This window comes from Canis aureus, chromosome 19 (genome assembly GCF_053574225.1).
Source record: "Canis aureus isolate CA01 chromosome 19, VMU_Caureus_v.1.0, whole genome shotgun sequence".
Classification (NCBI taxonomy): Eukaryota; Metazoa; Chordata; class Mammalia; order Carnivora; family Canidae; genus Canis; species Canis aureus.
In genome coordinates, this window is record NC_135629.1 from 54,140,848 (window position 1) to 54,167,728 (window position 26,881).

Here is a 26,881-nt window from a genome sequence, read left to right on the forward strand (position 1 = left end):
TTCCTGTTCCAAGGTGTCTACTTTGACACAAGCAGAGATCGATGACACTGCAGACCCTGGGGTCGAGGGGGCGCCCTGGGGGGGGGAGCACCTTGCGGGGGGTGCCCGAACGGGAAAGACCCTGGGCCACCCCTAGGGCACCGAGTTGTGGGACGTGGGATGAGAGACGTTCGAGGATCCCACAAACACATCTGCAGTGACGGATCCTTGAGCGGGAAGGAGCGTGAGAGCCCAGAGACGTCTCCCTAGGGTCCAGCCTGGTCTTGGGCCACTTGCTCTCCGGGAAGTCTCCGGAGGCGGGGATTTGAGGTGTCCCGGGCTCCCCGCCCGGCCTCGCAGAACTCAGCGCACCAGGGCTCTTTCTTAACTTGTATCTCCCCGCCCTCTCCCCGGCTTTTGACTTGGGGGGGGGGTCAGGGGTACCGCCAGCAGCGTCAGTCCCCGCCGAGCGCGGCGGGCGCGGCGTGGGGGTTTGGGATTCCAGGGCTCGGGAGGGGGTCGCGGGGAGCCACGTCTCCCACGGCCGGCGGAGAAGGCGCTCCAGACACGGGCGGGAGGAGCCAGAGCCTTGCACTCCGGGGCGTGCCCCCGGCTCCTCAACCACCCCGCCTCGGGCTCACGGAACCCCTCCCCCGGCCGCACGCCCCACCCCAGCACTCCCGCCGCCTTATAAAAGGGGACGTCGCGGGGCCAAGCGAAGCCCAGAGGGCTGGAGGCTGCGATCCGAGGCTCCCCGGTGGCTTCTGCGCGCGAGTGGGTCTCCGCCAGGGCGCCCCGCGTCTCCGGCCCTCGAGTCTCGAGCCCCCGCGCCCCCCGAGTGCCCGCGCCCCGGCCCCCGGGAAGGATGCGCCGAGCGCCGAGCGCCCCCGCAGCCCTGGTGCTGTACGCCGCCGCCGCCGGCTTCCTGAGCGCGCGGGGCAGCCCGACGCCCCCCGAGCCGCAGCGCTTCGCGTCCTGGGACGAGGTGAACGTGCTGGCGCACGGGCTCCTGCAGCTCGGCCACGGGCTGCGCGAGCACGTGGAGCGCACCCAGGGGCAGCTGGGCGCCCTGGAGCGGCGTCTGGGCGCCTGCGGGGCAGCCTGCAAGGAGCCTGGGGGCTCCGCCGCGCCTCCGCGCGCCCCCGAGGGCCTGGGCCCCCGCGGCGAGGCTGCCCCCGAGGCTCTCCGCAGCCTGCAGGTACTTGGCGCTCCCCTCCGGGTCTTAAACAGTGTGGACGGGCGGGGGGGGGGGGATGCCCCCGGGGTGCCCCGGGAGGGGGAGCTGGAAGGCCGGACAGGTGGATGAACCGAGAGGCTGGGCGCGGGAGGCCCGGACCTCACGGCCGCCGCCGTCTGCGCTCTCCCAGACTCAGCTCAAGACCCAGAACAGCAGGATCGAGCAACTCTTCCACAAGGTGGCCCAGCAGCAGCGGCACCTGGAGAAGCAGCAGTTGAAAATACAGAAGCTGCAGAGCCAGGTACCTGATGCCACCCCCCCCACCCCCGCAGCTGGGGCGGGAGGTGGAAGCTCGCCCTGTGGGTGTGGACTGAGAACCAGTCAGGTTGCGCAGCGAGCGCCAGCCCAGACCTGGTATCCTCCTTCTGTCCTGTCCAGGTGGGCCTCCTGGGCCCCATGCATCTGGGCCACGGGATGGCGAAGGCTGCCAGGAAGAAGAGGCTCCCCAAGATGGCACAGCTCGTGGGCCCTGCTCACAACATCAGCCGCCTGCACCGTGAGTGTCCAGTCCTCGGCTGTCCCTTGGCAATCCTCTGTCCCGGCCACCACACATGCACTTGCCATTTCTGTCCCCCTCCTGGTCTGGTCCATCTTATTGGGAAGAAGAGAGGGCCTGGCTCTGGGTTTCCATGGGCTCACTTGACTCTGGCAAGGGGCTGAAGGGGGGACATCCCAGCTCATCCCTGCCCCTGACCAGCTGGGCCACCACCTCCTCCTTCCTGGCAAGCCAGTGGCTTCCCTCAATGCCTTGCCAGCCACTAACTGGGGCAGGGTTTGGGGAAAGAGGGTCCAACTGAGCTGCAGGGGTGTGGGAAAGGGGGTGTTACCGCTCAAGGATGCCTTCCTGAAGGTTGGAACCATCTCTGAGGGCGCAGCAGTGGGCAAGAGGGTGCTAGCGCAGGAGGGTGCTAGCTAGGGATCCTGGAGTTCTGATTGAACTCACGAGTGACACAGAGGGGCAGAGGCAGAGGGAGAGGGAGAAGCAGGTTCCCTGGGGGGAGCCTGATGCGGAATTTGATCCCAAGACCCCGGGATCACACCCTGAGCCGAAGGCAGATGCTCAACCACTGAGCCACCAAGGCGCCCCAAGGAGTGGAGGGTTCTGAGCTTGGCTGCCCCATGGTCTCTTGGAGTGTAGATCTAGGAGGGGGGCGAGGGCAGGGAACCCCCCGTCTCCCTGGCCAGACACACCACTCACTGTTGAATCTCTTACAAATCCAAGTCCCTTACCCCTCTCTTGGTCCCAAAGTCCCTGATCACCCTCCTTCCCATTCTCCCCTTCCTGCAAAGAATGGGCCTCTGGCACCATCATTAGTTGTGGGTCCTTTATTATGCCTTCCAGATTGCCCCAAATCTCCTACCCCAGCTCTGGGTCTGGCACAGGCTCCCAGCTCCTGGTGCCTCTGCCCCCACCCTAACTTCTGGGCTCCAGACCCGGTTGGCTTCCTCACGGTCCTCCTACCCCATCACACCCCAGCCTGGCATCAGTGGCTGCGTGCAACCAACTGGGTGAAAGTTCGGATTTCCCCCCTTTCACACCCTGGGGCTGGTTGCTGGCTGTCAGCCCTTTAGTCTTGAGGGCTCCTCCTCCCTTCCCCTCCCTCCAACTCCCTCCCCTCCTCCCCATTCCCAGGCCAGTAAGGGTCCAGTACACCCTCCCAAACCTCCTCCCTGGGATCAGACCGGCAGGCGCGGGTCTGGGTCGGGGATGTGGGGGTGGGGGGGGTGCGTGGGTTTGGGGACTCCCAGACCCGGGGCTCAGCCCTGCCAAGTAGGAGAAGGGTCAGAGCTGGAGAGACAAACAGCTGGTGTTAATGGAAGCCACATTGGTGGTTTGGCCCGGTGCCGTGGGGATTGGAAGGGAGGAAAGTAGGGGAAAGGGGAGCTGCTCCAGGGGCCGGAAGAGGTCTCCAGTCACTCTGGGTCCGCCCCCCTCCCCCCAGCGTGGACTTCCCCTCCCCCGGGCGACCTTTCCCCTACTTTCCCCGGCTGGGCTGGGCTGGGGGCGGGGTTTCCCCAGCCTTTGGACACGCCCCGGGCCCTCCCCCCCCCCCACGCACCCCCTTTCCTCCTCCTTGGATCCTCTGTCCTGCACCAACGCTTCCCAGACCTGGGGGCCCAGGTGCGGCCTCTGTCCCTGCAAGCCCCACCTGACAAAGCAGAGCCACTTGTGCTGGGCTCCCCTCTGTTCCCCACTCTGGCCCAGCTTCTCACTCACTCCTCCAGGCTACTAAACACCTGCTGTGGGCTAGGATCAGCCTGGGCGCTGGTTAAACCGGTGAAACACCAGACTGTGGGCAAAGCCACTCTGTCCCTGGGCCCAGGGAATCCTTATTCAGTGGAGGAGAGACCACCAGATGATGACTCCAGGGTTGGGAGCACACAAACTTCTTGATGCTCCTCTTTGGGAGTCGGGAAAGGTATCTCTTCTGGAAGCTTGGATCTTTAGAATGAGGCAGGAAAGGCCTGAGAGAAGAGGGTCCCCAGCAGAGTGGCTGGCACGTGCAAAATCCCTGTGGCAGGAGGTTGTGTGGTGCCAGGAAGGCCGTGTGGCCAGAGGTGGCAGTGCAGTGTGGGAGGATGGTGGCTGGCACGTGAGCCGTCCAGGTGGTGAACCCAGGATTGTCCCCTTATATCGCTGTCACCCACTGCCCAGCCCCTAACATGCCTGTTTCCTGAGAATCCTCCTGCCTCAATCCCCTTGCCCCTCTCTCTGCCTGCCCTTCAGGGCTGCCCAGGGACTGCCAAGAGCTGTTTGAAGAAGGAGAGAGGCAAAGTGGACTGTTCCAGATCCAGCCTCAGGGGTCCCCGCCCTTCCTGGTTAACTGCAAGATGACCGCAGGTAGGACGCACTGGCCCCCTGGGGTGCCCTGCTTCGTGTCATGGGCCTTGTTGTCTATCAGATGCAGCTCCTATACCACAACCCATGGTTGAGCCAGGTTCAGCGGGCCCAGAGAAGCTCTCTAGATTGCTGCTGCCCCCTCCCTCCTGCCCTGTGGGGTCCTTGGGACAATGATCTAGGCTGAGCCCCTTGGCCCAATGGTCAGCCCACCTTGGACCACCTTCCTCTGGTCTGCTGGGATGAATGAGGGGAACATTGCCCTCTCTGGGTTTAGAGGCAGTTCCGGATTTGGGTCAGGGTCCCCTGCAAGCAGGGTCCTCCTGATGACGTTGCACCTCTCTGGGCAGATGGAGGCTGGACTGTCATTCAGAGACGCCAGGATGGCTCCGTGGACTTTAATCAGCCCTGGGAAGCCTACAAGGCTGGCTTTGGAGACCCGCACGGTGGGTGTCTCTAGTGGGGCCAGAGCCCCGGAGGTGGGGGTGAGGGCCACAGCTCTGTCTCACTGCCGGCCTCTCCCCTGTAGGTGAGTTCTGGCTGGGCCTGGAGAAGGTGCACCGCATCCTGGGAGACCGCGGCAGCCGCCTGGCTGTGCAGCTTCAGGACTGGGAGGGCAATGCGGAGTCCCTGCAGTTCCCCGTCCATCTGGGTGGTGAGGACACGGCCTACAGCCTGCAGCTCACGGCGCCTGTGGCCAATGAACTGGGGGCCACCACTGTGGCGCCCAGTGGCCTTTCCCTGCCCTTCTCCACTTGGGATCAGGACCACGACTTGCGTGGTGACAAGAACTGTGCCAAGAGCCTCTCTGGTGAGCAAGCTCTGTCCCTTCCTGTCCTACCTTGCACCCCAAGGGCAAGACCTCCCCTTCCCCGCCTTTCTGTGCCCCTGACCTGCCTTCAACACCAAATCCCGTCTATTCTCTGCTGACTTGCTGGGTGCCTTTAGGCAACTGACTTACCCTCTCCCACCTTCAGTTTGCCCATCTTTAAAATGGGTATAGGGGGTACCTGGGTGACTCAGCAGTTGAGCATCTGCCTTCAGCTCAGGGCATGGTCCCAGGGTCCTGAGATCGAGTCCCACATTGGGCTCCCCTAAGGAAGCCTGCTTCTCCCTCTGCCTGTGTCGCTGACTCTCTCTCTGTGTCTCTCATGAATAAATAAATAAAATCTTTTTAAAAAACTGGGTGTAACCACAGTTCCCACTCTATAACACTATTTTGAGATGACATTTGTGGGATTGTGGCTGTGGCCTGTGGCAAAGCCACCAAGATAAACCCTGTCTTGTTCAAATGAAATCGGAGACAGAGTCCAGGCCCTGTAGAGTGAAATGCATGAAACTGCTTTTGGTGGGTCAAGAAATGATGGAAAGCTAGTAATTTTGTAAGATTCAGTCTAATATAAACTGGATGATGATCACAGAAAGTCTTTAAAAAACATTAACCATGTACCAAGTACAGAGAAGTAACTTGCCACAGTCACAGGACTGGAAAGGGGGGCCCAATGCCCCCAAGACTCCTTTGTCACCACCTGGGGTTCCTCAGGACCCAGTGTGACAATCATTAGAAATATCTTCCCCTCCAAAATTTATGAAGTCCTACACCTGGCCTCATCTCCATCCCAGCCCCAGCAGATGCACAAGGACCCCCATCTGACCAACTTCTGTTTTCTTGGACCCCAGGTGGCTGGTGGTTTGGCACCTGTGGCCATTCCAACCTCAACGGCCAGTACTTCCGTTCCATTCCACACCAGCGGCAGCAGCGTAAGAAGGGCATCTTCTGGAAGACCTGGCGGGGCCGCTACTACCCACTGCAGGCCACCACGATGCTGATCCAGCCCACAGCAACTGAGGCAGCCTCCTAGCTTCCTCACTGGGGCCTGGTGCCAGGCTCCTGGAGGACAGTGACTCTGACTCTGGCCCGGCATGTGGCCACTCCCTGCCCAGGCAGGGGCTCAAGACAGGGGCCCTCTGGAGCCTCGTGGACAGAGAAGCAGCTCATGACTGGAGTTGCCCCCTTTCCGGGTGGGGGGCTGCAGGTGATACCCTCTGAGGACGGAGCTGCAGGGTTGCAGGCCCTGGAAGCGTGAGACCGAGGGGCTTTGAGACCTATTCCTTGCCTGCCTGAGGAGTCGGACGTAGAGGGACCATTTGGGGGCAGCCAGGCCAGCCCTCGATGGAGGATTCAGTCACATTGACTGGCTGGGGGACCAGGGCTCCCGTGGGCCCCTGCGGGCCCCCAGCGCCCTCACAGTGTCCTTGTGTGTGGGTGCTGTGGGATGAGCCGGCGCCAGCGGTGTCCGGGTGGAGCTCGCAGAATTCTTGTAATAAAAGCAACCTCAGAACATTTTGTTCTGTTTTATTCTTCAGTTTGTTTTAAAAAGTGGGCAGTTTCAAAGTCCACAGAAATACGTTCCCAGGGTGGAGGGTGAAGGCTCCCAGATCCTTTGAGGACGACACTGGCTCGTCCTACCACCCGACAACAGGTTTTAATTTCCTCCCTTCGTTTGTTGTTTCACAATGTGTGTGTCAGGTTTTATATTCAAAAACTGAAATACTTAATCCTTCTGGAAACTCGTGGAGAGAATAAAAGCCCCTTCTTGATTACTGACATACATGAATCACAGTGAACTTTTTAGCATCCGGCCATCTGATAGAAATATAATGTGAGTCACACGTTTAATTTTTTTTTTCTAATAGTCACATTAAATGAAAAGGGAAAAACACACACACGCACAAAGTTTAAAAAAAAGTAAAAAGGGGGAATGCCTGGGTGGCTTAGTTGGTTAAGCATCCAACTCTTAATTTCAGCTCAGGTCATGATCTCAGGGTCGTGAGATCAAGCCCCAACGTGGGCAAAGCTGGGCATAGAGCTTGCTTAAGGTTCTCTCTCTTCTCTCTCTCTCTTTTTCTCTCAGTGGGTGGCTCAATTAGTTAAGCATCTGCCTTTGGCTCAGGTCATGATCCCTGGGTCATGGGATCCAACCCCGCATCGGGCTTCCTGCTCAATGGGAAGTCTGCTTCTCCTTCTCCCTCTGTATGTGTGCTTTCTTTCTCTGAAATAAATAAATAAAATCTTAAAAAAAAAAAGAAAAGATTTTCTTTCTCTCCCTCTGCCCCTCCACCCAGCCCTCTCAAAAAAAAAAAAAAAAAAAGTAAAAAGAAACAGATGAGATGAATTTTAGAAATATATTTTTATTGGGGCACCTCGGTGGCTCAGTTGAGCAACCGGCTCTTGGTTTGGGCTCAGGCCATGATCTCTGGGTTGAGGGATTGAGCCCCATGTTGGCTCCATGCCGAGCCTGGAGCCTGCTTGAGATTCTCTCTTTTCCTCTCCTTATGCCCCTACTTCCACTCCAGCTCCCCCTACTCACATGCTCTCTCTCTCTTTAAAAAAGAAAAAAAAAAAGTATTTTTTATTAAGTCCAATATAACCAAAATATTACCATTTCACCATGTGAGTGATATACGGGTCATTAATGAGATTAATGATATAGTTGACATTGCTTTTTTTTGTACTAAATCCTTTTTTAATGTTTTAAAAGATTTTATTTATTTATTCATGAGAGACAGAGAGAAAGAGAGGTAGAGACACAGGCAGAGGAAGAAGCAGGCTCCATGCAGGGAGCCCGACGTGGGACTCGATCCTGGGTCTCCAGGATCACGCCCTGGGCTGAAGGCAGCACTAAACTGCTGAGCCACCCAGGCTGCCCCTAAGTCCATTTTTTAAAAAATATTTTATTTGAGAGAGAGTGTGCACACAAGCTGGGGGAGAGGCAGAAGCAGAGGGAGAAGCCGACTTTCTCTGAGCAGGGAGCCTGACATGGTGCTTGATCCCAGGACTCTGAGATCATGACCTGAGCCCAAGGCAGACTCCTAACCAACTGAGCCACCCAGGCACACTTGTATTAAGTCTTTGGAACCCAGTGTTTTTTTAATGCTTATGGCACATCCCAGTTGGGACTGGCCATATAACCAGTCAACAGCCCCACAGGGGTAATGACCACCATAATGGACAGCACAACTCTAGTGTGTACATTAATGCAGTATTTTGGGTAAATTCTTCACATTTTTACCACATCTGCATAAATTATCCTTTGTTTTAAAAATTGGCTTCATATACATAAATATATAAATATATGAAAATATAAATATAAATATAAATATATTCAGCTAATATTTATTGTGTTTCTACTACATGTCAAACTCTGGTACTAAGTACCTGAGATACTCCAGTGAACAAAAAGATTCCTGCCCTTACCAAACTTACCTTCAAAGCCCCTCCTCATTACAGATAGGTTGGCCTCTAATTGATGATCCAAAGTGAGGCCATCACTTTGAGTGGGGGAAAAATATGAATAGTGGTTGATACTGGAAAGATGGGTAGGATTGAGAAGACACATGAGGCAGTTTTCTCCAGTGATGGTGAAGTTCTCAACCTTGAGAGAAGTGGGTTACTCCTCCATATGCCTCTGTCTCTGTGAATGTACACTTAAGATTTGGATTTCGTTGTTTGTAATTTCACCTTGGAAGAAAAAATAAAAACAAAACCGAAAAGAGCCATAAATAAATACTGAACTCTAACTAATGATATGCATGCCGAAGTGTTTAGAGAGAAAGTTGATGTCTTCAACTTTCTTTTATTTTTATTTTTTCTCCAGGTATATTGAGATGCAACTGACATATGACACTAAGTTTATGATGTTCAATGTGTTGATTTGATACATGTGTATATTGTGAAATGATTACCTCCATCCGGTTAGCTGTCACCTCCATCACATTACATAGTTATTTCTTTTGTGGGGTGAGCACATTTAATATCTACTCTCTTAGCAACTTTCAAGTGCTAACTATAATCACCATGCTATACATTTGATCCCTCCAAATTTTCAACTTTCTTTGAGAAGCACCAAAATTAAGATGATGGGTGGGTGGAGTAGAGATGGATATGTGATATAGCAAAATGTTAATAGTGCAATCTAGATATTCTCTGTACAATTCTTTTCATTTTTCTAAATGTTTTTAAATTTTTCACAATAAAACATGGGCAAGAAAAATTCTAGCCAGATCTTGTTGCCTTCTGAAGGCTCTCAGCCTGGGTCAGAGCTCGGTATAGAAAGGGAAATGGGTCAGATGCCTGGGTGGGGCTCAGCGGTTGAGCATCTGCCTTCAGCCCAGGGCGTGATCCCAGGGTCCTGGGATCGAGTTCCACATCAGGCTCCCTGCATGGAGCCTGCTTCTCCCTCTGCCTGTGTCTCTGTGTCTCTCATGAATATATAAATTAAATCTTTTTTAAAAAATGAAAGAGGGATCCCTGGGTGGCGCAGCAGTTTAGTGCCTGCCTTTGGCCCAGGGCGCGATCCTGGAGACCCGGGATCGAATCCCACATCGGGCTCCCGGTGCATGGAGCCTGCTTCTCCCTCTGCCTATGTCTCTGCCTCTCTCTCTCTCTCTGTGTGTGTGTGACTATCACAATAAAAAAATAAATAAAGGAATCTAAATTAAAAAAAAATGAAAGAAAGGGAGATGGGGGGGTCACCTGGATGATGGAGTTGGTTAAGCAGCTGACTCTTGGTTTCAGCTCAGGTGGTAATCTTGGGGTCGTGAGATTGAGCCCTCCACACTCAGCGTGGAGGAGTCTGCTTAAGACTCTCTCTCCCTGGGATGCCTGGGTGGCTCAGTGGTTGGGCGTCTGCCTTCGACTTGGAGCCTGATCCCAGGGTCCTGGGATCAAGTCCCACATCAGGCTCCCCACAAGGAGCCTGTTTCTTGCACTGCCTGTGTCTCTACCTCTCTCTCTCTGTTTCGCATAAATAAAAATATAAAAAATAAAATAAATAATAAAAAGACTCTCCCTCTGCCCCTCCCCCTCAAATAAATAAATAAATAATCTTTTTTTTTAAGAAAGGGAGATGAGGGATAGAAAACGTTCAAGAGGTATGAGCAAGAAAGAGTAAACCTCTCTCCTTGATAGATAATACTTCAAAAATGGGAAAAAGAGGGCACCTGGGTGGCTCAGTTGCTTAAGCACCTGCCTTCAGCTCAGGTCATGATCCTGGGATTCTGGGATCCTGGGATCAAGCCCCACATCAGGGTCCCTGCTCAGTGGGAAGTCTGCTTCTCCCGCTCCCTCTGTGTGCTCACGTGCTTTCTCTCTCTCTCTCTCTCAAGTAAATAAATGTATAAATCTTTTTTTTTTTAAAAGGAAAAAGGTTGGACTTTCCCAGCATGTGGTTCAATGCTTTTTAATTCACTGCCTAAAATTGTCGTTCATATCATGTGGCTAGAACAATGGGATGCCTTGTCTCAAGGACACATGTTTAGGAAAAACAACATCTGCCTGTGCCTAAGCGCCCCCATCCAGCTGCTGTTTTAATAGGAGAACCTGGGACGCCTGGGTGGCTCAGTGGTTGAGCATCTGCCTTCGGCTCAGGGCATGATCCCGGGTTCTGGGGATCGAGTCCCACATCGGGCTCCCTGTGAGAAGCCTGCTTCTCCTTCTGCCTATGTCTCTGTCTCTCTATGCTACTTATGAATAAATAAATAAAATCTTAAGAAAATAGGAGATGGACACCTGGGTGGATCAGTGGTTGAGTGTCTGCCTTTGGCTCAGGCAGTGATCCTGGAGTCCCGGGATCGAGTCCCACATTGGGCTCCTTGCATGCAGCCTGCTTCTCCCTCCGCCTGTGTCTCTGCCTCTGTGTGTGTGTGTGTCTCATGAATAAATAAATTTTAAAAATCTTTAAAAAATAAAAATAAATAGGAGAACCTATCTTCCCAATATGCCTTCTAAGTGCTCTTGGGGAAGTCTGTGTTCTTCTTGTCCCATGACTCTTCCTGGTTGGCGCTGGGGACACAGTCATTTCCCTGGGGTCCTGGCTGAGTATGGGTGATGAACTTCTCAGCTGGAGGCCAGACCTTCTCCAGGCTCCATGTTTGGAGGTGTCTTGTACCAGGAGGGCTTGCAGAATCTCCATTGAGCCCACTGTGGCTGGAACTGGCGGGAAGTCCCATCTGTAGAGGTTGGGGTGGTAGGGGGTTCCCTCACCTATGCCCTCCTGATTCTCCAGCTCTGCCAAGAGAGCTTATCTCCCCAACCCTGTCCCTTCTCCTGTCATCACCACCTCTTCCATCTCAATGCAGAGAATAATCACGATGACTGGGAACCAAATAAGAGCCAGGATGTGATTCCAGACCCGTCCACCTCGAGTCAGAGCTCTTCAGCCCTATCATTCTCCTGGTTGACTAGAGATAGTCTATTAAAGCTCTATGGCCTCAGTTCCTGCATCTGGAAAATGGAGGGGGGATCACTCTGGTACCCCACCCCTTTCTGTTCTCTGGTGCTGTAAGGATTTCACATAGCAGTAAATGAAAAGCACTCCAAACAGTGTCTGGCTCATAGCACACACACACACACACACACTATATATATATATAATCATTACTAATATCACTATAAGCTATCCTGGGAGGGTGTGGGCCAGAAGAACATGGCCCAGACAGGAGAAAAGCCTTCAGGGTAGAGAGACATAGCTTTTGACTCAGTTTTTAAAGAAGGATGAAACTTCTACAAAGAAGATGGGGGAGGGAAAAAAAAAGAAGATGGGGGAGGGAGATGGCATTCCAGGAAGAGGGCACAGTGAAAGCAGAAGTCTAGCAGCCTTGGCAGGAAGTAAAGTTCACTAGGGAACCATTTAATAGCCCCACCTGGCTGCAGCATTTGGGCAGGAAGCCAGGAGAGGGAACTGGAGGTATGCAGGAATGGGAAGGGCTTCAAGCCAACTACCCAGGGGTGTGCTGACAAGGCCTGGGAGGGTCCACTCTGGTCTGGCTTCCAGTCTCGCTTTTTCATATCATCCCATCTCTTGACACCTGGACCCCATGCTCCAGCCACCACAGCCACCTGGCTGTCGGAACAGAATTCATCGGAGTCTCTCTTGCTTGCTGTTGTGTCCCCCTAGAAATGCTGTTCCCAGCACCTCCTCCTCTTCCCCCAAACAGTGCAAATGCCACCTCCCCCAGGATGCCTTCCCTGGGTCCTTAGCTAAGGAGCAACACCACCACATGATCCAGTCTTTCCTCACTGCACGCCTCCGACTGTGAAACTATCTTGTGCATAATGTGTACTGGCTTCTTGTCTGCCTCACTCCATTACACTCCCAGCTCTATGAGGGCTGGGACTTTGTCTTCTTCAATGCTAGATCCCCAGCACCTAGAACACTGCCTGGCACTTAGCAGGTGCTCAGTAAAGATTTACTAAAGGAAGAACTGAAAGATTTGTATTATTTTTTAAGATTTTATTTATTTATTTATTTATTTATTTATTTATTTATTTGACAGAGAGATGGAGAGAGCCAGAGAACACAAGCAGGAGGAGCAGCAGAGGGAGAGGGAGAAACAGACTCCCCCCTGAGCAGTGAGCCCAATGGGGGACTCCAACCCAGGACCCTGGGATCATGACCTGAGCTAGAGGCAGACGCTCAAATGACTGAGCTATCCAGGTGCCCCAGAACTGAAAGAATTTAAAACAGGGGAGCAAGATGGTCTGACGTATGTTTTAAAGGCTCCTCTGGGGGCACCTGCGTGGCTCAGTGATTGAGCATCTGCCTTCGGCTCAGGTCATGATCCCGGGGTCCTGGGATGGAGTCCCACATAGGCTCCCCGCATGGAGCCTACTTCTCCCTCTGCCTGTGTCTCTGCCTCTCTCTGTGTCTCTCATGAATAAAATAAAATCTTTTAAATAAATAAATAAATAAACAAAAGACTCCTCTGATTGAGGCCCTTGACCCTCTCAGTTTGTAGAGCGTGTGACTCTGGATCTTGGGGTGGTGAGTTTGAGTCCCCGCTGGGCATAGAGCTTACTTTATTTAAAAAAAAAAAAAAAAAAAAAAGACTGACCGCAATGGAAAGAGCATACTGTGTGGGGTGAGGGCAGGGCAGGGAGATCTGGGGACAGACAACAGCTCAGGTCCAGGGAATGATGATGGGGCCAGGATTGAGGTGGTGGGGATGGGGGGTGAGTAGTGATCAGAAATGTAGGATGGAGGAGGAACACAGCAAGACAACTGAAGGAAAGAAGGGCAGGAAAAGCAGGAGGCTAAAAGCTGAAGAGAGAGGAGTCCATGACCTCTGGCCCTGAGATGGTCAGTGGGGGGAACAGAGGTGGAGGGTAGTGTGGGGGACATGGAGTCACAGGAGGAGGAGTGGATGCTGGAAAAGAGGCCAAATTAGTGTCTGGGATGCCTGTTGGAAAACACAGGGGTGAGGTCCACGAGGCAATTATAATAATTACAATTATAGTTAAAGTGATTACATTATTCATCACCCATCAAATAGTTGCTGAGCGCTGGGGTCACAGCACCAGCAGTGACAGACAGTGTCCTTCTTGCCTTCATGGGTCTCGTGTTCTGTTGGCAGGGCACTAAAGACATGAATGGGTCAAGAAAGAAGCACATTTTTTTTTTTTTTTTTTTTAAATACGCTCTGGGCCCAAGTGGGGCCAGAACTCACGGCCCGGAGGTCAAGGGTCTCTTGCTCCACCAAGTGAGCCAGGCAGGTGCCCCCACAAACATACAGTCTGTCAGGTAGTGATAAATCCTCCGGGGCGGGAGATGGGATAAAACAGGGCAAGGGGATAGAGAAGGGGGGCATCGTGCTGCAGAGGCCTGACGTGCAGGAAGGGCTTTATAAATATTTGTTAAATACTTAATGACAGGGGATCCCTGGGTGGCTCAGTGGTTTGGTGCCTGCCTTCAGCCCAGGGTGTGATCCTGGAGTCCCGGGATCGAGTCCCGCGTCGGGCTCCCTGCATGGAGCCTGCTTCTCCGTCTCCCTGTGTCTCTGCCTCTCTCTCTGTGTCTCTCGTGAATAAATAAAATCTTAAAAAAAAAAAAAAAGACAATGACAGAGAGCAGAAAGTTGATTTGGTTTGTCTTTAGGGAGATAATCCAGTTTGCCTCCAAAAATTTCATCAAGTTTAGTTTCTCCTATCCTGCAGCGGGGGAAATTGAGGTAGAGGGGTATCTTAATGACTCAAATATAGTGATGAAAACCCAACCCCCCCAAAGGCCTGTAAACGGTCTTTTAATGTGGGTGAGGGGAGGAGGCGGCGAAGGGGGAAAGCAGAGCAGCGCCCATTGACCTATGACGTCATCGGGACGTTAAATAGCGTAACATCACCTGGACGTAGCCCCATTTCCCTTCCCGGACAGGTCCTCTGGTACTCCCGGACCGCCTGAATCAAGCCTCTCATTGGTTCCCCGTGCCATCAATCTGTTTCATTCTTGCAGTCTTCCGCCCCGCCTTCCAGAGTCCACCTCTGATAGGCTGAAGCGGCCGTCACTTCAGAAAGGTCCGCATTCCTTCCGCCTTTCTCCAGGAGACCGAAGGCGAGGAGGGTGGGTCCCAGGCGGCGCCCACCCCTGAGGCTCTGCTTCCGCCTGTGATTGGCTGCCCTGGGTGCCCGTCGCTACGCCACCCGCCTCTGATTGGTGATTCAGCCGCCGCTCTGTGCGGCGCCGGCTCCGCCCCCGTCGGGTGTTTGTGGTGGGGCTGCGGAGTCGCCGATCCCGCCGGAAGCGCCAGGACAATGGGGACCCGGGACGACGAGTACGACTACCTATTCAAAGGTGCGGTCGGTGGGACACAGACGGGCGAGGGGATGGCGGCGAGGCAGCGGGCGGGCGGGCTGAGGCTGCGCTCCAGGCCGCTGGGCCCAGGCCGGAGCCCGAGTCTTGGGGCCCGGCGGTTAGGCAGCCGGGAAGGCCGGGGCAGTTTGGGCTCGGCCAGCTTTGGGCTGGAGTGCGCGGCCGTGCGGAGCGGGCGGCCTAGGGAGGCCTGGGGGCCCTGGATGCGCCGAGGCGGGGCCGGGGCCCGGAGGGGGTGGGGCCCCAAGCGGTGGGAGAGGCCGTTAGGGGCGGAGCCTCTGGGGGGCGGGGCCTCCCCAGCATTTGGCGGGCCGGGCTGGGTAACAAGCGGCCTCCGTGCTGGGGGCGGGGCCTCAGGAGGCGTGGCTAAGGGGCGGAGGGCGTGTCCAAGAAGTGGGCTGGGACTGGGCGCGCGGGGGTGGGGCTCTCGCAGAGTGGGAGGAGCCTGTCCTGATTGGTGGCAGCTCGCCTGGGGGCGGGGCCCGGAGAGCGAGAGGACGCGAGGGGCTGAGATGTGTGATGGGGGGGACCCTGGATTGGGGGCTGACCCAGAACTGTGCGGAGGGGCGCCTGGCGTGGGGGGAGGAGTGTGTGTGCTGGGCTCAGGAGATAATAGCCACCTTCTTTTCTCTGTGGATCCGGAAACTGAGACCCAGAGAGACAGGGCACATTTGAAAAATGTTGGAGCAGGATTTGAACCCAGGTCAGCTGTGGGCTTTAGCCTGGCAGACCACCTCCCCCCGCACCTGCGTCCCCATGGGCCGGGCTTCGGCCAACCTGCTGCAGGATAGTCCCTGCCCAAGGGACAGAGGGCTCTAGGAACCTCCAGTGCGGCTGTGGCAGGTCAGGCAACTGCTGCTGGCCCAGCTCCCTCATCCTGCGGCTGGAGCTGGGGAGACTCCTCCCATCGCTGGGGTTGTGGCCTGACTTGAGTCACAGGCTTTGGGGGCGCCCGGCCGGTTCAGTCTGCAGAGCATGCAATTCTTGATCTCTGGGTTGCAAGTTCAAGCCCCAGTTTGCGTGTAGAGATTACTTCAAAATAAAATCTAAAAAAAAAAAAAAGAAAAAAAAAGTCACTGACCTCACAGTGCCTCCTGTGCCAACCTGGGCTTTGGCCAGGTCCCGGGCGGTCTGTTCTGGGCTCCCTGACTGACAGTGGTTGCCCATGAGAGCTAACCCTAGGCCCGCTTGAGGCACCTTTTCCCTGCTGCCTGCAGTGTGAGGGTCTGCTCTCACACCAGCTGTTGGCACCGTCCCTTCACTGGGGAAACCTGACTGTCCCTGGGAGCGCAGTCCATGTCCATCAGTGACCATCGTGTCTGTGGTGTCCTCCCGCATGCTGGGGCTGGAAGCCTGGGGGCCTTGGGGATGTGGAGAGTGGGGTGGCGCGCTCCCTACCTGGGATGTCCATGTGGTGAAAGGCTTCTGGGCTGGCGGAGTGTCTACGCAGAGGCCCAGAGTTGTCACGCAGCATCATGGGCCTGGGGAGCTGCATGCAGGCTCATATGTCACTGGCAGGTGAAGCTGTGTGGTCAGCAGGTATCAGGCCAGGGCCCTGATGCCCACAGCACTCTGGGGTATCACATGAGAGCCAGGGGAAGCTCTGCCCGGGCTTTGGGGACTGGCCACAAGTGGCCAGGACTCCATCCTGCTGCAGCTGGGGCCAGAGGTGGCCATTCCCCAGGTCCCGGTTGGGTACCCCCCTGAATGTGGACTGCCAGGGCCAGAGGCATTTCCCCCAGTAGTCACCTCCAGCTTTCTATGGCCATTTCCCCCTTGTTATTTTCAGCCGCCTCCTGTTATAAATAACCCAACACTAGTCATCTTTTTGCCCTTTGTGTTATTTCCTTGAAGTATGTTCCCAGAAGTACAGTTACTGGGTCAGGGGCAATGGAGCGGCTGTGTGCTTCCTGGGACTCATCTCCAGAGTCCACTTCCTGGAAGCACAGATCTGGCTTCAGTGGCAGCAACTGGCACAGTGGGGGGGGGGGGTTAGGAGCTGCCTGCCCTGCTGCCCTCCCCCACTAGCCTCCTTTTCTCAGTCAGCAGGTGTCCTGCTGACCTTCTCAGGCAGGGTTAGGAGTGAAAGTCGAGCCCGCAAGGGCCGTGTTTCCCAGACTGCCGTCATCTGAGACCTCCTGTTTACACGTATGTCTTGTTGGCGGTCTCTGTGCTATCTGTGCATATTTCTCTTGAAATCCCCTCAGTTTTTTACTAAAACAGGAAAAGGAAACTCTGTGGGTCTGGCACATAAAGAAGGAAAGAAGCCAGCAGGTAGGCAAGCCACTAGGGACACATCACCTGCCACTGGTAGACAGGGTTAGATAGAGGCGTGATCTGTCCCCCAGACCCTCCTGAGAACCCCCGTGGCCTTCCCTTGGCACTTCTCCCTTGGGACACGGACTGCCCTCCTTTTAGCTCTCCTGCCACTGCCTTGGTTATTTTGGCAGCCACATCACACGTTGGCTCCCCTGACCTCTGAGACCAAGGCCAACAGATCTCCCCGGGGTGCTTTCCCCACATGCTGTTTGTGTTCCTGCCTGCACATTCCCCCGCCTCTCCCAGGAGAAAGGTTGTTTATTTGTACCTAATTATAGATCCTCACGTTCCTCCTGCGAACATTTTATCCTGTCAGCCATGGGCCATTTCCCCAGCCTACAGATCAGCCCCTGGGGGCACCCCTGACCTCTGGTGTGGCCCAGGCTGCAGGATCCACAGTGGGAGCAGCTGTGTCCAAAGGGACACCAAGGACTCCCGAGAGCTCCCCCAGCCACTCATCCTGCCTACGAGGATGTGGGTTGGAGCGGGGAGCTGCTGTGGTCACCCAGGGCCTTGTCCACTGGGCTTTGTCCTTCCTCCCCAGTGCCACTGTCCTTTTGGGAAAGGGGGCGAGGCGAGAGTAGCAGCCAGCCCCCAGGAAGCAGGCCAGCCCCAGTGCTCACCCTCCTGGCTCTCCAGCCTGCACCGGGCCCCCACCAGACCCACTGGTAAGGACCTGAGCACAGCATCTTCCTCCACTGGCAAATGGTGGCCTTGCCTGTGCCCCAGCACTGGGCGTCTCTCTGTCCCCTGCTCCATTCAAGTGCCGGTCCCTGGGGCCTGGGGTGGTCAGGGCTTGGCTTCCTGGAGGAGAAACAGGGTCCTGCTCTGCCTGGGGTAGGGAAGCCAGCCCCCCCACCCAGATGGCCACTCAGCCCACTTGGGTGTCAGAGTGCGGGGCCCAGGGGTTCCACACTGTCATGGGCAGGTCAGAGGACCCAGGGCTACAAGAGGTGCCAGCTCTTCGTTTTTGCCAACTGCATTCGCCTTCTCTGCCAGCCAAGTGGCATGTCCATTGGGGCCGTTTCCCAGCCAGTGAGGCCACCAACTTCTGTGGAAATTCTACGGGCTGTGTCCTCAAGGGCCCTTTATTTCCCCAAGACAACGGGTCACTTGTGCCTTGGACAATGCTGTTCTCATTCCTAGCCCGCACGGGGGGCCAGCCTGGCCGCTGCCCCACTGGCCACCTCTCTGCGTCGGGCGCCGTGTGCCGGGAGGGTCCAAGCAGCCTGGCCTTCCTGCCGTTCATCTGGGCAGTGGCTGGTGGCTCTCATCTTGCTCTGGCCTCCACTTTCTCACTGGGTTACGCAGGGTCAGCAACTTGGGCACTCTGGGCTGAGTGTCCCCAACTGTACAAGCATTTGCTCCTGGGGTGGCCCAGAGAAGGCAGCCACAAAGCCTTCAGGGCTGGGCCTGGCCCGAGGTGCTGAGGAGATTGTTGGCTAGGCCAGGGCAGAGTTGATGCTGCCCGAGGCTAGAGGCTGGGAAGGGCAGGAGGGGCTGGAGGGGCCACAGGACAGGGCCCAGAAGGGACCCTTGGCTCACTTCCTGCTCTGTTCCTGAGGGTGTAAGAATTGTGAGCAAACCTCTCCAGCCCTGGCCAGGTTCCCCTGGCCCCGTGGGAAGGAGGTGAGGCGTTAGGGGTGTGGGTGGTGGGCCCCACAGCATGGTTGAGGGCCACAGACCCATGTCCATCACCTCTTTCCACCTTTCTCTGAGGTCAGCTCGCAGTCTTCCATTGCTCACCTGGTGTCACCAGAGAACACGCCTTGTTATCGCAGGTCACAGAGGCCGGGCCACATGGTGGTTTGAGGAGAGCAGAGAGGCCTGACTTGAGGGGTTTTGAAGGATGAGCAGGAGTTTGCCAGCTACTCAGGGCCAGGGTGCCCCAGATGGTGGGAAAGGAGGAGGCTGCACCCAGATCCCTGAGTTCAGCCCTGGACGCAGAAGGCATGGGTTCAAATCCTGATGGACAACTTTCCAGCCAGGTGGCCCTGGGCAAGCCAGTGTCTGGTGAGCATGGCTAGGAGGTCGGAGCGAGCCTGTAAATAGGCACCGGCCCACAGTGCCTTGTGCTTGGGATTCGCCTGCTTTCTAACCCATAAAGGTCACCTGCGACTCACGTGGCACGGTGCCCATCGAGGGCTTTCTTGGGACAGGCTCCTTAGACGTTCTTCTCGTTCTCAGCCTTCTAGGCTGTAAGGCAGCCAGCCCAGAGAGGGTGCGGGGGCCTGGGGGTCGCCTCGCCTGCCCCCTCCTCCCCGGTCACCTGAGGAGGGTAACCGGGCGGCTACCCCGTGTGAAGGCAGGTGGGCCTGGGAGGCTGCCCCAGCCACTTTGGCATTTGTTCTTCCAGCAGACGTTGATCGGATGCTTCCTGTGTGCGGGTTACTGCACCAGGCCCCGGGGCCGGCGCAGGGAATCCGATTGCCTGAGCCCCTCGCCCTCGTGGCGGGATGGCCAGAAAACAAAGAAGTCAAGGCTGGCGTGGGGGCGGGCTAGGGAGCCCACGGCGGGGAGGAGGGCAGGCACCGGGCGGGTGCCCGGGGAGAACGGGCCCAGCGAACCGCAGGCGCCCTGGGTATCTCCTAGGCCTGGCGAGGAGGCCCAGTGGCCGCAGCAGAGTGAGGGGGGGGGGACGAGGAGGGGCGAGGGGGAGCGTGGGGAGGGCCCGGCTGGGGCCTGCGGGTGGATTTGCACTTCGCCCTCTGGGAGGGCTGTGGGCGGAGCAGCGGTGGGACCGGCTGGGGTGCCCAGGGCCGCCCTCTGGTGGCCTCCAGGAAAACAGCCTGCTGGTTGGCTGGGAGTAACCGCAAGGACACGGCCCCGCGGCTGGTGTGGACCAGGGTGGGGGCGGCGAAGGCGGTCAGAGGCCGTGGGAATTGGGGCACGCACATATCCATTCGAGGAAGAGCTTTTTACTGGTGCTGTGGGTGACCACGTCTTCGGCCCCCACGTCTTCCCATTGGACAGACCCACCCTGGGTGCCAGAGCCCAAGATCCACATGTGGGGGATCCATGTGGTTTCTCTCTGGCGTGTCTGGACCGACCTGCGAGTGTTGTTTCTTCTGCGTTGCACATCACCCGGGGGTGCCAGCGCGGCCCACACACCGTGCGTACACACACATGAGACGCAGTGTGTCTTGGGTCCAAGGACAGCCTCTTGGGCTCACACTTCTCCTGAAGCGTCTCACGTGGCCCTGCCCCAGAGCCTGGGGAGCCTTGGCCCCTTGGGGCAATGCTTCTCTGGCTGGGGCAGGAACCTTGTTAGAAGAATACCGGGAGAGGCTGGAGGGGCCTGCTCTGCTGTGCTCAGGACTCGTGCTCGGATGTCTCTGCAGGAAGGGCTGGCTCTGGGGGCGTCAGGGTGGCAGGCTCTGTGCCTTCATGGCCGCGTCTAGAGGGCACATTCCTGTTCCGCATGAGCCAGCTCCGACTGTGCCACGGCTGCATGTGGGATTGCTTATAGCAGCTCCCCGTGAGGGTGGGCGTGGGGGCGAGACTCCTCATTTCCTGTTAGAGCTCTGGAGACCGACCCTTCTGGTAAGAAGCTGGAAGAACACTGGTCATAACCGCTCCCCGGCCTGTCTTAGCATGCTAGGTGCTTGTGGAGTTCTGATCCTGCCATTTCTCCTTGAGTCCCCCTCTTGCAGAAAAGGCAGCCCAGAGAGGTTAAGACATACCTGCTGAGATGTCTGGGTCCAGCCCTCGCAGTGGGGGCAGCCCTGCTCCAAAGGACTGGAGACAGCTGGGGTGTTACGCCACCCACAGTGGCTGTGTTTGCAGAAGTCCTGAGCCCCTGTTTGCTTCTGCACCAGGGAACGTGGTGCCTTGGGCTCCAGGATGGCTCTGACTGCTCTGACATTGACTTTCAAGTTTGTGCAGCACCCAGGGTGCCCCGACAGTCCTGCAGGTGCACATGGGTGGTGTCTGGGCCTTGGCTCGGGGAAGCTGGCCTGCAGAGTCTCACCTATGTCCCTCCTGCCCCCCCAAAGTGGTGCTCATTGGGGACTCGGGCGTGGGGAAGAGCAACCTGCTATCACGCTTCACCCGCAACGAGTTCAACCTGGAGAGCAAGAGCACCATCGGCGTGGAATTCGCCACCCGCAGCATCCAGGTGGACGGCAAGACCATCAAGGCGCAGATCTGGGACACCGCCGGGCAGGAGCGCTACCGTGCCATCACCTCTGCGTGAGTGCCGGGGCTGGGGAGATGCAGGCAGCCACGGCGGTGGGCTGGTGGGCCTTGAAGGATGGGTAGGAGTTGGGCGGGAGAAGGGGAGAGCACACCTCTGCACAGCGGGCAGCCCAGGGTGGTGGGACAGGACCTCCAGGAACTGTGGGACCGTTGGGGCAACCAATACCCAGTGTTGGCCACACTGTGACCCTAGGGTAGCCATGTCCTTTGCTCCCTCTGACCCCTGGAGTCCCCTGAGGCTCTGATTTCTCTGGATGCTGGCCACACGGTGAGGGTCACCTCTCTGCAGTCCTCAGCCAGTTGTGTCCTTGGGACTCCCTCCAACAAAGCCTGGTCACCTTCTCATGTCCCTAATCCTTCGGGGTAGACATGTGGCCGTCTGTCTCCTTGGTGGTCAGGCTGGCCAAGCCACGGTGGGCATCAGAGGTTGTGCCCAGCAGTGGCTCTCTCCTTCTTCCTTTTTATGAGTGTCTTCTGACCCCAGGTCCCAGACTTCTTCCTCTGGCTCCGTATTCCTGAGCTGAACCTGGGGAGCAGAGCCAGAACCTCAGGACACACCTGTCTCCCTCGAGGCCGCAGTGGCCACCCCTTGAGCAGGCCCTGTGCCTCCTGCTCTGTGTGTGGGGGCTTAGGGGCTGCTGCCCACGGAGCCCAGGCTAGGGGGTCGTGGGGGGCCCTGGCAGCCGGCTCACGCCCTGCCCCCACAGGTACTACCGCGGTGCAGTGGGCGCACTGCTCGTGTATGACATCGCCAAGCACCTGACCTATGAGAACGTGGAGCGCTGGCTGAAGGAGCTGCGGGACCACGCCGACAGCAACATCGTCATCATGCTGGTGGGCAACAAGAGTGACCTTCGCCACCTACGGGCCGTGCCCACTGACGAGGCCCGTGCCTTTGCCGGTGAGTCAAGCTGGGCTGGAGCAGGTGTGGCCAGGGGGCCTGCCCGGGCCTCCCCGGGGCCACATTCCCCAAAGCGAGATGGTGACTGAGGCGTCAGAGAAACATCTGGAAGGCGGGCAGCTGCCCTGCCCCCCAGGCCCCTGGCATCTTCTCTCTCTTGGCCATGGCCTTGGTACCAGCTACCCCTTCTTGAGGTGTGGTCATCTCGATCCTATCCCTTTGGCCCCAACCATTCATTTCATGGGCCAGGCAAGCAGGCAGGCAAGCAGGGTCGCTGAGAGGATGCAGGGCAGCGCCCCCCTGCTCCACCACTGCTCACCTGGGCCATATTCTTTTTGTTCCAGAAAAGAACAACTTGTCTTTCATTGAGACCTCAGCCTTGGATTCCACCAACGTAGAGGAAGCTTTCAAGAACATCCTCACAGGTGGTCACAGGGCCTGGCTGGGGCCATAGTAACCCCAATATGCCCATCGTGGGGGTGGCCTGGGAAGGGCACCAGCCATTCTGACTGCATGCTCCAGAGCACAGCCGGAGAAGCTTTAGTCTTTAAACCTGCAAGTCTGTCTGGACACAGGACAGATGTGGCGTGCTTTAGGGATCAGGCCAGATCCTGGCCCTGCTGGCACTCAGGACGTAGAGACCCCTTCGACCCAGCTTCTGCAAGGCCCCTCTGCCGTGGCTCCACCAGAGAGCAGCCAGCTCGGTCAGCCAGGGGGACACTGGGCCCCGAGGCCCCTGGGTGCTTATTCTGGGAGGAGGGGGCCTCTGATCATATAGGACAAGAGGCCAGGCCGGGGGTACATCTGTGACCAGACATGGGTCCCGTTCTTGCTGAGCACACAGTCAGCATTGGGTGACCAGGTGGGAGCTTGTCTCCCCCTGCCCCGCCGTGTTGGGGGGCACAGTCAGGGCCTTTGAGAGGGGTTTTGGGTTCAGCCTTGGAGCTGCTCCCCGGAGGGCAGCCGGTCCAGATGGCAGGGGGACAGTCATTGCGGGCGAGCACGCAGCGCACTCACCCCATGTTCCCCCCACCTGCAGAGATCTACCGCATTGTGTCACAGAAGCAGATTGCAGACCGCGCAGCCCATGACGAGTCCCCTGGCAACAACGTGGTGGACATCAGCGTGCCGCCCACCACCGACGGACAGAAACCCAACAAGCTGCAGTGCTGCCAGAACCTGTGACCGCCCCGCGCCTCGTCCGAGCGTGCGTGCACGTCCTCGTCCTCCGCCCGCCCCTCACCTCTCTGTGCTCCCTTGCCCCACCCTCTCTGTCCCTCTGTGACTGGCTCCTGCTCTCCCATCGAGCTCCGCATGGCTGGCCAGGGCCCGGGAAGAACAGGAGTCAAGTGGTACCCGCTGTCCTGCTCAAGGAAAGCTAGAAGCCCGGGTTGCTGCACCTGCTCTTCTTGGGTCCCAGTGTGCATCGCGGCGGGTCGGGGAGGGGAGGCAGGACGGACAGGGCCAGCCAGAGGCAAGGAGGATGGGCACACCGAGCAGGCTTCTCCAATTTTCCACGGCAGACTCCAGGGAGCGATCACCTCCCTCCCTCTGCGGCCAGTTGGCCCGACAACTGGCCCCCGATCCCCACCCAGAACCCCGTTCTGAGCATTAGCTCGAAGAGCAAGGCGCCAGGGGGCCAGGGCCAGTGGACACTCTTGGCTCTCGGCACCCCCGTTCCCCCACGCACAGCCAGCACCGGTACACGCCTTCGACCTCCCGTGTGTGCGCGACTCCAGCTCCTGCCTGTAGATTTATGCTGGGAGAAGACCCCTCTCCCCCCTCCCCTTCCTTTTGCACGCAGCGCGCTCTCCGGCCCTCCCTCCCTGTGCTCCCCTCTGTCTTGTCTCCTGTCTGGTCAGGAACCTGTTTGCAAGTGAAGCAATATCTCCGTGTTTTGTATATACAACCGCTCTTGTAGCCTTTGGTTTTTTTGTTATTGTAGAGAAACACAGATTCTTTATACACTTTGTAAGATTGACGCCAAACCCCAGCTCTCGATCTCTTATTCTCCCTGTGGCCCCTGCACTGTTGCCCCGATGCCTCATTTCTTCCGCCCGTTACTAAAATGTATAATCCGACTTCCTGTACAGAAACCTGCCACTGCGCCTTTGTCTTCATTTTTCTCTGCCAGGAGGCCACGCCTGGGGCCGGGGCTCCTCGCGGTGTATGTCCCGCTGCCACAGGGAGCTGGAAGACCAGGCCCAAGTGCCACCCAGGACAGTGCAGAGGCCCACGAGCTGACCACAGGGCCCTTGGCCTGGTGGTGGTGGGGGGTATCCTCTCCAAGCTGCCCCTGTGGCTGGGGGATGTATTCAGCTTCTTCCCAGCCCACTGCTCCCCATTCCTGGCCCTGGGGTTGGACTGTCCTCACTTCCATCTGCTGCCCACAGCTGCCTCCAGGGGCTCATCCAGGGGATGGTGGTGGTGCCAGCGCCACCCCTGCTCTCCCCATCCTGGACTGACCTTTGGGAAGGGCCCAGTGGAAGGATGCTGGTGACAGAGGGGAGGCAGGTGGCCTGGAGTTCCTCTGCCTCTCCCCAGGGTCCAGCTTCTCCCCTGGTCCATGTGGGCAGAGCCATTTCCTACTATGGAGGGAATGTCGCTATCCCCACAATCCCATCCCTGCACTGACCGTGTGACCCACTGTGTCCCCTCTCACCTGAGTGCCTGCAGCTGTTCCAAATGCTCTACCCTCTGACTGAAGCCACTTACGCCCTTGACCCCTAGAAGACTCACCAGAGACAGGGGTCTGCTTTCTCCCAACTTCAGGCTTTGGCTGCCCTGCCTGGAGAGCTGGGCAAACCCAGACAGCCCTTCCAGAAGAGCCCTGAGGCACAGGGGGCTGTTCCTGTAGGGGAGTTGGAGTGAGCCTGGGTGTGTGCTCCAGGCCAGGGAGCACCCCGAGCCAAGGCCAGCAACAGGATAGCAGGGGATCTGGTGGGGCCACATACACTCCAGGAGCCATTTGCCCAGACCCTGGGGTTGCTGAATCTGGATTTGGGCTGGTGGGCGTGGGGAGGGCAGAGGGTGGGCAGCATCCTCAGGCAGGCCGAGTGAAGTAATGAGGCACCCTGGAGGGTTTTGGGTAGCCCAAGGATCAAATCTGAGCCTCTGTGGACTGGTCAGGTCCAAGGCTCATACCAGGGAACAAGACTGACAACACTCCCCTCGGGGGTCACAGTCCAGTGTTGCTATTTCGGTTACTCTGATTTCAGTGAATTAATCCCAGCATGTTCACTCAGTGCCAGGCACTGCTCTTAAGCCTTTTTTTTTTTTTAATGGTAAAATACACATCAGATTGGCCGTCTTGACTATTTTCCAGTGCACAGCTCAGGGGCATTAAGTACATTCAGCATTAAGCAGCCATCCCCACCATCCGCCTCCAGAACCCTTCATCTTGCACAACCGAGACCCTGTCCCCATGAAACGCTGACTCCCCAGCCCCTGGCTCCCACCGTCTGCTTCCTGTCTGTGAATTTGACTCCTCCTAGGGACTTCCTGTAAATGGAATCATACGGTATTTGTTCTTTTGTGACTGGCTTATTTTACTTAGTATAATGTCTTCCAAGGTTCATCCATGTTGTAGCAGGTGTTAGAATTTCCTAATAAAAGGCTGAATAATAGTCCATTGTATGGATATCCCACTTCTTGTTTATCCATTCATCCATCGATGGACACTTGGGTTGCTTCCACTCGTTGGCCATTGTGGATAACACTGCTGTGAACACGGGTGTATGATATGTGAGCAGGTCCCAGCTTTCAATTCTTTTGGGTAGATAGCCAGAAATGGAATTGCTGGGTCATATGGTAATTCTGTGATTAATTTTTCGAGGCACTGTGTTAACCTAAATAAATTATGTTATTGGGATCCCTGGGTGGCTCAGCGGTTTAGAGCCTGCCTTTGGCCCAGGGCGCGATCCTGGAGACCCGGGATCTAGTCCCACATCAGGCTCCCGGTGCATGGAGCCTGCTTCTCCCTCTGCCTATGTCTCTGCGCCTCTCTCTCTCTCTGTGTGTGACTATCATAAATTAAAAAAAACAATTATGTTATTTAACAGTGGAGAGGAATGGTTGGGTGGCTCAGTGCTTGAGCATCTGCCTTAGGCTCAGAGCATGTTCCCAGGGTCCTGGGATCCTGTCCTGCAATGGGCTCCCCACAGGGAGCCTGCTTCTCCCTCTGCCTATGTCTCTGCCTCTCTCTGTGTGTCTCTCATGCATAAATAAAATCTTAAAAAAAAGAAAAAGTGGAGAGCATAGTCTAATGAATTCCCATATGCCCACCACCCGACTTCAGCCAATCTGGTTTCACCCCATTCTCTTCCTGTGTGCAAATCCTAGACATCTTCCCCCCCTAAATGTTTCAGTATATATCTCTAAAATACAAAGACTTATTTTGATGACACAACCTCAATACTATTATGCCTAAAGAGATGAGTAGTAATTTCTTAATATCATCAAATATCTAAGCACTGATTATCCTTTTTTAAAAAATATTTTATTCATGAGAGACACACACACACACACACACAGACAGGCAGAGACATAGGCAGAAGGAGAAGCAGAGCTCCCTGCAGGGATCCCAATGCAGGACTCGATCTCAGGACCCCAGGATCATGACCTGAGCTGAAGGCAGACACAACCACTGAGCCACCCAGGTACCCTAAGCGCTGATTATCAGAGCTCCCTGCAAGGATCCCAATGCAGAACTCGATCTCAGGACCCCAGGATCATGACCTGAGCTGAAGGCAGATGCTCAGACCACT

At 56.5% G+C, this 26,881-nt stretch overlaps 3 protein-coding genes and 1 long non-coding RNA gene across 15 annotated transcripts in view; 3 read left to right on the forward strand and 1 right to left on the reverse strand.

Moving 5' to 3' along the window:
* The window catches only part of HNRNPM (heterogeneous nuclear ribonucleoprotein M), a 276,948-nt gene that overhangs the window by 184,526 nt on the left and 65,541 nt on the right, over positions 1 to 26,881 (forward strand). The gene's annotated exons all lie outside the window — the stretch shown is intronic.
* ANGPTL4 (angiopoietin like 4) lies at positions 694 to 6,665 on the forward strand. The gene is made up of 7 exons (XM_077860176.1): positions 694 to 1,177; positions 1,347 to 1,457; positions 1,595 to 1,712; positions 3,945 to 4,058; positions 4,406 to 4,501; positions 4,585 to 4,866; positions 5,736 to 6,665. The coding sequence occupies exons 1-7, from the start codon at positions 845 to 847 to the stop codon at positions 5,915 to 5,917; spliced, it is 1,236 nt and encodes a 411-aa protein (XP_077716302.1). The 5' UTR covers positions 694 to 844; the 3' UTR covers positions 5,918 to 6,665.
* LOC144290698 (uncharacterized) lies at positions 5,747 to 16,516 on the reverse strand. Of its 2 annotated transcripts, none has more exons than XR_013358267.1 (5): positions 16,097 to 16,516; positions 14,232 to 15,744; positions 13,758 to 13,930; positions 8,323 to 8,577; positions 5,747 to 7,108 (listed from the first exon to the last, which is right to left on the reverse strand). It is a non-coding gene; the product is annotated as an uncharacterized LOC144290698 (long non-coding RNA). The 2 variants fall into 2 exon arrangements; XR_013358266.1 differs by lacking the exon at positions 5,747 to 7,108 and adding an exon at positions 7,228 to 7,439 and having other exon boundaries at positions 16,097 to 16,511.
* Positions 14,522 to 25,741, forward strand: RAB11B (RAB11B, member RAS oncogene family). The gene is made up of 5 exons (XM_077860177.1): positions 14,522 to 14,680; positions 21,013 to 21,208; positions 21,922 to 22,115; positions 22,460 to 22,540; positions 23,155 to 25,741. Exons 1-5 carry the CDS (start codon positions 14,641 to 14,643, stop codon positions 23,298 to 23,300), a joined length of 657 nt encoding a protein of 218 aa, XP_077716303.1. The 5' UTR covers positions 14,522 to 14,640; the 3' UTR covers positions 23,301 to 25,741.

Excerpts from the sequence above, each read along its gene's own strand:
- ANGPTL4 (XM_077860176.1), top strand. The coding sequence starts at position 845 with ATGCGCCGAGCGCCGAGCGCCCCCGCAGCCCTGGTGCTGTACGCCGCC. Across the intron at positions 1,713-3,944 it reads CAACATCAGCCGCCTGCACC|GGCTGCCCAGGGACTGCCAA; the intron begins GTGAGTGTCCAG and ends CCTGCCCTTCAG. Across the intron at positions 4,867-5,735 it reads CTGTGCCAAGAGCCTCTCTG|GTGGCTGGTGGTTTGGCACC; the intron begins GTGAGCAAGCTC and ends CTTGGACCCCAG.
- RAB11B (XM_077860177.1), top strand. The coding sequence starts at position 14,641 with ATGGGGACCCGGGACGACGAGTACGACTACCTATTCAAAG. Across the intron at positions 21,209-21,921 it reads TACCGTGCCATCACCTCTGC|GTACTACCGCGGTGCAGTGG; the intron begins GTGAGTGCCGGG and ends CTGCCCCCACAG. Across the intron at positions 22,541-23,154 it reads TTTCAAGAACATCCTCACAG|AGATCTACCGCATTGTGTCA; the intron begins GTGGTCACAGGG and ends CCCCACCTGCAG.